Here is a 9,144-nt window from a genome sequence, read left to right as displayed (position 1 = left end):
GCCAAGGAAGAGAGAAAGGTAGATGACTACTTTCCTTGGATTACATCAACAGGTGTCTATAATCGGATATAGGATGTAGGCTTCACCTTACGTGTTTGTGAGTCTGTGCCTTAGTTTGTGACTAGGCATATGCAGTATATTCACTTACTCAACATTAACCGAGTACATTTTCATTCATTTCATCTTCAGCTGAGAAAGCCACTTATTGAGAGGAAACGACGGGAAAGGATAAATAATTGTTTGGACCAACTTAAAGAAACTGTCGTCGGAGCTTTCAGACTTGACGTGAGTATATTATTTTCTGTAGCCTAGAATTTTCATAGAATTGTGTAGCTCTTTAGCCCATCAGTATTCGCGGATTGTAGTCTAACTTCAGTTATCCTCATCAGCAATCGAAACTTGAAAAGGCCGACATTCTTGAGATGACAGTGAAGCATCTGCAGAACATTCAGAGCAACACATTCTGTGGTAAGTTTTCAAACAAATCACAATATCTGTTTGTTGGGAAAACCGTTGCATATTATTGTTCTTACAACAACTGTAAATTTTAGACCTTTAGGATACTGTCCACGTATAGTCAGCAGAAGGTAATGTCAATAAGTATAAATGACAATAACAAAAATAACTTGTTAATATTGGCTTGGGAAATGACCATGTCAAATTTACAATATTTACTTGCAGTTCCTAAATGCTTCCACAAAGTGGCGCTATGACATGTTTAATTGACTATCTCCATGCATGCCCATCCCACACCAGATCCAACTCTAGGCCTGGAGGCCCAACAGAAGTACAGCACAGGCTACATCCAGTGTATGCACGAGGTCCATAACATGCTGCTCACTTGTGAGTGGATGGACAAGACTCTGGGTTCACGTCTGCTCAACCACTTGCTCAAGTCCCTGCCCAGATCCACAGAAGAGCCAACTCTGCAGGCTAACACCCGGCATGATGTCCCTCCATCCAGACAGGGACTTGCTGCCCCAGGCACACCCGCCCGAGGAGACCCACGGCCTGGGAGGCTGGGGATCCAGAGAGAGGGGTCTCTCTCTCCCCCTGGGGCCCAGGAAAGGGCCCTGTTCCTGGCCAGCAGTCCCCACCTCCACAGCCCTCACCTGGGCATGCTGGAGATGTGGAGACCATGGTGAAAGATGTTGTGGGACTTTGGCCTGTGCTCTCAATTTCCATGTTAGACCCTCCTCTGTTATGTATCTTATAGATATGCTTACTCAGAAGACTAAAGTGTGGGGCGGTTTTGTTCCAGTGTATTTTAGGTGTGCTATGATTCTATACAGACCTTTCAGTACTTCCAGTCAGAAGTTGACTTCCTGTAGCCTGCATTGTAGAAGGCTCTTATTAATATTTTCTTATATTTATTGTATTAACTTTTTTATTTATTTTTGAATATGTTTCAACTTTGCTCCTTAACTTCTATGCATAATTTAGCTTTTATACTTCCTCCTTTTTTGTATTTTAACCAACATTAATAAAGTATGTATATGCAATGAACACTTGGTCTCTTTTTCACATTTCAAACCTTGTTTCAAACCATTTTATTACATAACACAGATTTTGAAATAATAATCTGGTTTACAAACTTTCAATTATTTGCCTTCGGATAGTCATTCTCTTTTGATGAGTTGGCAAATCTGAATTTGACTAAACCTAACCTTCACTACCCTTTACTGATTCAGAATCTGTGATGTGATCCAACCTTCACTAATCAAATGCAGAAAATAAAACCGTCAAGAAAAAATACAAGATAACCGTAAGCTTACATTAATTGTATAGAATATACAACTGTTACACTGTAAACTTCCGTTTATGTTTATGATAAAGCTGAATGGGGATGAGGTTGTGGATTGTGTATGTTTGGGTTAACAGGTGGTTTAGAAACCACAGGAGGTCAACATTATGGTACTTGGACAATGACCCTGGGAATATGCCCGTGACGTTATGCTAAGCTACTGAACTTGTTACCATTTCAGTCATCATCTTAAAATAAATGTGAACATATGTAGGCTATGCCCGCGTTTTTAACTCCACATTCTTGCCACCATAACTAGGGAATGGTTCATTACTTGAATTCTGTAGAAAATAAAAATTGTACACTGTCTGTTCCTTCTCAATGGTAAACCCATTATAATTGGCGACAGATCTAATGAAGCCCGAGGGTAGGAGTGGTGGAGGAGGGAAGGGGCGCCTGCAGCCCCTCTGCGAGTTCCCGAACAAAAGCGGACCGAGACAGCTGCGCTCTCCACAGTCCAGACCATTAAGGGAGATCTGGAGCGAAGCGTGGGGGTGGCGAGGTGCCAAATCCCTCCACTTCAAAGCCCCGGAGTTATCAATTGGGATTGAGATACTGGGATTGATTACTCTATTTATTGCCCTGGCGGAAACACCGTGTGTAAAAGTGATCCCAAACGATATCATTTTGTTTATCCTACCTGAAAAATAACATCTCCTGCACTTGGAATGAACACCAACGCTCTATTATGGGGGTAATTTGCATGACAATACGCTGTACACATACATAACACATGCAACGAGGGCAAGAGTTGAGATCTGGTTTCAAACATATATGCTGAAGAAATGTAGCCTACATCGTGCGTGTAAAAGATTAGTTTAACTAACTTTGAAATTTGGCATCTTAATATGTGATGTGGACGAAGTTGATAAACCATCACCCAATTAATGTTGTCTTTAATTTAGGCCTACAAGTGTACTTGCTCAGATTGCACAATATACAATTAAAAGCAATAGTCTATAATCTGCGCATCATACAACTTTGAAACTCAGTGCCTCCTATTCTTATATCTCCTATCTGCAGTGCGTGAGAGTGCCATTCCACACAAATCAGAAGAGTCACTAAACAACGACGAGAACAAACGAGGCGCAGGCTAACACCTGTCGTTTTCTTTGGGGAAGGGCCCTTAATTCCCCGGGCTGATTCAGTTTTGGCCAAGGGGCCGCCGCCAGCAGCTGCCAACTGAAGGCATCGCGTTACATCCGCCAATCCGCGCAGAGAGAAGTCCTTAGAGTCTTGGACGGCAAAGCACTGTAAAATGGGAAGGGTTTTGGGCAGAACAAAAGGATGAGTGTTTTGAGGTAGTCCTGTTAGTAATCTTTCAATTCATATTTGAACAAAATGGTTGTCAGAAACATGTCGTAGCCTATATAATTTAAATAGTGAACATCCACAGAACAATGACCAAAATAATACGTCTTTAAAATTACAGCTTGCACAATTTATTGTGACCATTGACGTATGGTTAATTCCTTAGCTTTACTCGTTGTCAGAATAAAAATGAAATTTCATACTTCGTTTCCAGGTCTGTGTTAACAAGCATGTAATGTCATAACTGAACACTACCTGGTGTAGCATGACAATGCCCTTAGTGTCCTCCATTAATAGTTTAATCATTGTGACCACAATCCCATCCCCAACAGTCGGCTACTTAATGTGCATCTCAACGGTTTTCAAAATGTTGTACAGCTAACGTACGACGACAAAAAAAAATCGTCGTCGGTCACCTAACCCACAAGATGATTTATTGTGACCGCTACTGATCCGCACGGCGCAGCCAGGGCTGGTCAAAGACAAAGGAGCGGGCGCTGATTGGCTCCCACGGTGTGCGCTCTGTTGTCCCCTTGCTGGTGCAGCCAAAATCCGGCATTCATATGCAAATGAGCCGCTATAAATACTTACAACAACTACTCAGCGCCAACAGCACGTCTCGCTAGGATTGCACAATAAACGCGTGGTGCTGCGCCTGTAGTTTATAGATTCTCTCTGAACGGGTCCGTTTGCCAGCTGCTCTGCTTAGCGGACCGGAGAACTAGCACAGTGGAATACAAAACGGCTATCTCTGCACCGCTCGGGCTCCAAACAACATGGCCCCCTCGGCTCGACCCAACAAGAACGGACTCTGCTTGGATGAGGATGAATACTATGGAGTGAATAAAGGAGACAGAAAGGTAGGGGCGTCTGAACTGGAGTTACGATGTTGTGCGCATTGTACATCGTTGGCTATATGGCGCTCTTGTCACAAAGTATTTACACAGGAATCCTGTCTTGTTTTGTAACAGACAAGAAAACCTTTGGTGGAGAAGAAGAGGCGTGCTCGCATCAACGAGAGTTTGCAGGAGCTCCGGACTATGCTTACTGAGACTGACGTGAGTTTGGCGCACCTCCTCCGCACCCTCCCCTGCGCCGTGCAGAGACTCGGGAGCCTGAACCCAAATGTTTACAGAATAATACAACATATGAAACGTAATCCGTGTCTACTTCTTGTCCTCATAGCTTCAGTCCAAGATGGAGAACGCAGAGGTTCTGGAGATGACAGTGAAGAGAGTGGAACACATTCTGAAAAATCGTACTCAAGGTAATATAGCCTATAACGATTAATGACTGACGGCCTTGCATGAAGATTAACATTTGTAAGGGTACCACCTCCACCTGTTCATGTGTTTATTATTCAACGTGTCTTATTCCACCTCTTTGTTTTTTTTTGTTTTTGTTTTGTAGAGACGGAATCATTGAACCGAGAAGCCAGTGAGAGATTTGCGGCTGGCTACATCCAATGCATGCACGAGGTCCATATGTTCGTGTCTAACTGTCCCGGGATAGATGCAACGGTCGCAGCAGAGCTCCTTAACCATCTGTTAGAGTGCATGCCCCTTAACGAGGAACACTTTCAGGACATGTTCATGGATTTAATATCGGATACCTCAAGTAACAATGGCAGCACTTGGCCGATTGGGGAGGCGCTATGCGCTGCGCTGGCATCGCCCGGAGGCAGGAGTATAGGCGGCCTGTCCTCGGTCCTATCTCCCGCCCCCTCCTCCATTGAGGACCTGTGCTCGGACTTGGACGACACCGACAGCGAGCACAACCAGAGCGCCAGTGAGCCTTCGCAGAACCAAGAGGCCCAGAACATACCTACTATCACCTACTCCAAATCCATGTGGAGGCCTTGGTAGTATAGCCCGTATTAAGTCAAATCGCTTCTTTTGGGATTTATGATAATAGTTTTGAGTCTGCCTGGGTCCTGGGTTGAGAGACAACTCAGGACCCACCTGGAGAGTGCGTGATCATTGTCAACGGATATTCACTTACTTTGCGCAATGGGGAGCTGGGGAGGTCTGTTGCTCGCTCATCTTTGATTTGTGTAAATATTTTATATGAGTAGAGAAGGATTCACATGGGGAAAAGCTCTTTTAGACACCGAAAGAGTTCGGCTGCGCCTTAATTAAAATCTTTTTATTTTCTGATAAGTAAAAGGCCTAAAGGCCTATAGTTTATTTGTCCTGTAGAAAAAGAGAACTGAAGAGAACAATCTACAGAACCACTTGCTGTATTAATGTGTAGAAATGTTGTGTCTTTATTTTGAATTCGATTAATAAAATAATTTAATGAAACGTATTAATTGATTTGCACTTATATGACAATTAATCCAAGATTGTTCAAACATTACGCATTGCACTGTAATCTGTGAGACAAATCAAGTGAAAGTATTTCACACGAAACAAAATAAATCACATTGCAAGGATATGAGAAAGGCTCAGCCTTATCATGATATATGGGCGCCCGTTAGAAATTATAATTTTCAGTTAGACCTATAATTAGCCTACCATATGGTCAATTGGACATCCTATTTTCAGTCACCACCCGAAGTCATTATGTTTTTAAGTGGAAAGGTGTTACCCTGGACTTTATATAGATTTCTATAAAAACAAAATTGTAATTCACAGATCATTAATATCTCTGTGACTATATTGGTTGAATTACCACCAACAATGAACAGTCGTATATGCAGGTTCAGCGAAGAACAACTTAATTCCATCTAATTTACCCAAGGGAGCGCAATTTAAGCACATTGTGATTATAGGCTACTTGAGTAGTTAGAAACCATTTGGCAACAATAGATAATTCTTGCATTTGAATAGAGTTTCATTAATGGTCCGATGTCTTATGGTAACTTAATGGAAAGGTAGGCTATAGATCAAATATATCAAATATAGGCCTTTTTGTGATGTTACTCATGCGCATATCATAATTCAATATCTTACAAATGACGGAATACACTTGAAAAGATAAACTCTACAAAGGCACACACTTTGTCGTTTTCCCCCAAGCCCCCCGTGTATAGTCTACATGAAAGGGCTCTGCATGCAGTAGACAGACACTACTTTCTGGCCAAAGTCACACCTCGGATATCCTTGATAGAACTAGGTGTTACTGTTAACACGTCAGGTACAAAGGCTGTATTCAACAGCGGACTGTTAGATCCTGTCCGAGGAAGCCACCACCAGTCACAGGTACACCAGGCTGGCCTTTTGGAGAGAGAGATATAGGCACTTAGAAACCCCCAATGTGATGAGGTAGAATTACGCTGTGTTCAGATGCACAGACTATACAATACCATTCAGAGCTTTTTGAATAGCCTATTAGGGCTACAAACTTTATGGAGCGCAGGTGGTCTGTAAGGTGATAATAGCTCATATTTGGTAGGCTATAGCTAGACTAGGCTAAATGGCTTTGAGTTAATTCGAGAACCTATTGAGATTTTGAAAACATCTTAATTTCTTTGCAAATGCACAAATTACATCCACAGACTGTCGTCACCTTTTTATGACACTGGCTAACAAGGATTAGCATTGTGCGAGCTCCAGGGGTCTCACACCTGCACTGCACATCGGGCGAGGTGTGAATGTCAATACATGGAAATAGCAGCGGAGAGGAACCTGATCAAAGGTCTCGGTCCGCAGTCAACCATTTGACAGACAGGCGTCAAAGCCGGCACATTGAAGACACCACAACCCGGTTTAAGGTTCAAAGTTAAGGGATTAGACAAAAGCAGGCGACATCGCAGGCTACTACTACGTTGCTTCCCTAACTTTACCATGAAAGTTAGCATTTTTAGGTTAATAGTAGAGCCTAGTAGACTATTATCGAATGGCACACAAACCTGTGCACATGTCGACATGTGCTATAAAAAGACTCATCTCAGACACACAGTAGGCTATCGCTTCAGAGGATGATAGCAACATTGGACAGAATTTGTTTTAGCGTCTGCTCATACACAAAAGAGAGAGGGGACAATAGAGCAGCAAGCTAACGAATCAGATGTGCATTCGTGACAATGCATTTAGATTTCCCGAGTTTAAAGGTTACTGAGTGTAGCCTGTTGGCCCTGGCCATTTCAAACGGTGCATGAGAGCATATGGCGTTGAAACGGATCCCCTGGGATTGACAATGAAAGAATAATCAGTGATCAGAGGCTAGGCAGTATTGCGCAAACGTTTAACGTAGCATACGGTCTACGCAATTCATTGCATATAGGCTAAACTGCTTGTTTTGTGATTGGGCCACTTACGTACAAAACAGTACTCTGTGGCCCTATCACAAAACAAGCAAGTTCTAAATGTTTTATGTAATGTAGGCCTATATATTGATATATCAATTGTAAATAGGCCAAGTCAAGTAAGCGTTTTTTTTAAATAATAGGCTAGACTATTAACCGTAGCCTATTTCTGAATGATTGTGTATAGATGACCAGCTGTATTCATTACCCATACTTTGGTATTGGTATAAATAAAATGAAAAAAAAGATAACATCTTAAGACATTGTACAGTAACTCCCATGCCCGACGCGGGTGAGAACATGATTACCATTTCAATACAGTCAATTAAAGGTGGTCCCCTTTTGGGGAAGCATTTATTACTGCTTCACTCTACAAAAGGGCGTCTACAGAACCTTTATCCTCTTTTTATATAAGTAGATTTGTTTTAACCCCCCCCCCCCCCCATTTATGATCTACCAGCACCATAGCCAACATTTATTTTGTAGGAGGGGGGGCATTTTAAAAAGAAGGGACCACAAAAAAAAAGAATCTTATATGTATCAACAATTCCTTAATTTATTGTAAGAAATCTGAAATCTAGTGGGCTGGACATGTACATGAGGGGGCCTAACCCTGACCCAAGTCCCCTCATGGCTATGCTACTCGTTTCTACACTCTGCCTAGTGTCATTAAGTTTAAGGAAGTTCCAGAGACATAAAATGCGGCAACACATATAAACAAGTAGATATTTATTTATGCATTTAATAACTATGTCTCACATAGTTCATCGTTTCATCTACAGAAACTGGATAGGACTGCAGGATCCCATAATGGCAATGACACAGATATACATGACAGTTTAATAACTTGTAAGCACATTCAGAAAGTCTGATCAATCAATGAAAACAAACGTGTAGGTTTAGCAATCCATACACGTGAACTCCTTCACCTGCCATATGAGGGCATCAGCTATTCTACCTGTCAATATGAACGCAGTTAAGTCAAAGGTTTTTTGTGCACAACATATAAGACAAAAGATGAAATCTCTCATCTCTGTCAATTGCAGTTTAGCCCCAGTCTACAGTACATCCATGCTCGGTGAAATCACTTTTTACAGTAACTCGACTTGGTATTCTCATAGGTCTCCAATGACACTTGAGCTGTTCAATAGAAAATTAGACACACAGAAGAAAATATGACGAATAGAAAAATAATGAATGAAAATAAATAAATTGTTCACATGATCTTCAGACATGAAATATCGTAAAGACGAAATGTAAGAAGCCAGTGACATGCACGTGGTCCAGGCATCCTGCTGTCCCCTGATCTGACCCAGTTAATATCCAGCACCACCTGATCTGACCCAGTTAATATCCAGCACCACCTGATCTGACCCAGATAATATCCAGCACCACCTGATCTGACCCAGTTAATATCCAGCACCACCTGATCTGACCCAGATAATATCCAGCACCACCTGATCTGACCCAGTTAATATCCAGCACCACCTGATCTGACCCAGATAATATCCAGCACCACTTGAAAACTTCCCAGTTAATATCTAGCACCGATTACTATAGTTCCCACTACTGTTTTGGATATTTTGGTTTCTCATTTCCTAAAAACAGAGTGTATTTCCTACATACTGTATGTATGTAATTCTGGCGTTCCATCGTTACAATCAGTGCTGGTGTTTTTGAGTAGTGATGTCAAATACCACATAACTGTAACCTTCACATCTTTGGACCCCAAAACTGAATGCCACTTTTACAACAAAACGACAACAACAGTGACAAAAGC

The 9,144-nt window shown here is 41.9% G+C and overlaps 2 protein-coding genes across 2 annotated transcripts in view; both read left to right on the top strand.

Annotated features, from left to right (window-relative positions):
* Nucleotides 1–1,506, top strand: part of her8.2 (hairy-related 8.2) — a 7,022-nt gene extending 5,516 nt beyond the window's left edge. Inside the window, exons 2-5 of the mRNA XM_084673422.1 lie at nt 1–18; nt 190–285; nt 390–468; nt 757–1,506. The exon at nt 1–18 is cut by the window's left edge and continues 135 nt beyond it. Of these exons, the coding sequence (XP_084529548.1) occupies nt 1–18; nt 190–285; nt 390–468; nt 757–1,145 (582 nt within the window). The 3' untranslated portion in view covers nt 1,146–1,506. The remainder of the gene's footprint in view (nt 19–189; nt 286–389; nt 469–756) is intronic.
* Nucleotides 1,507–3,667: 2,161 nt separating this feature from the next.
* On the top strand, nt 3,668–5,422 carry LOC146257106 (transcription cofactor HES-6-like). The gene is made up of 4 exons (XM_084674460.1): nt 3,668–3,975; nt 4,087–4,173; nt 4,301–4,382; nt 4,526–5,422. The coding sequence occupies exons 1-4, from the start codon at nt 3,892–3,894 to the stop codon at nt 4,978–4,980; spliced, it is 708 nt and encodes a 235-aa protein (XP_084530586.1). The 5' UTR covers nt 3,668–3,891; the 3' UTR covers nt 4,981–5,422.
* The last annotated feature ends 3,722 nt before the right edge of the window (nt 5,423–9,144 follow it).

The sequence above is a fragment of the Hypomesus nipponensis genome, chromosome 15 (genome assembly GCF_054491055.1).
Source record: "Hypomesus nipponensis isolate SF chromosome 15, ASM5449105v1, whole genome shotgun sequence".
In the NCBI taxonomy this organism is placed as follows: Eukaryota; Metazoa; Chordata; class Actinopteri; order Osmeriformes; family Osmeridae; genus Hypomesus; species Hypomesus nipponensis.
The sequence above is the reverse complement of the archived record's forward strand: the minus strand, read 5'-3'. Positions and strand labels throughout refer to the sequence as shown.

Bases quoted from the DNA above. Each gene is read 5' to 3' on its own strand.
- LOC146257106 (XM_084674460.1), top strand. From the start codon at position 3,892: ATGGCCCCCTCGGCTCGACCCAACAAGAACGGACTCTGCTTGGATGAG. The intron at 3,976-4,086 runs GTAGGGGCGTCT...GTTTTGTAACAG, and splicing joins TGAATAAAGGAGACAGAAAG to ACAAGAAAACCTTTGGTGGA. The intron at 4,174-4,300 runs GTGAGTTTGGCG...TTGTCCTCATAG, and splicing joins CTATGCTTACTGAGACTGAC to CTTCAGTCCAAGATGGAGAA.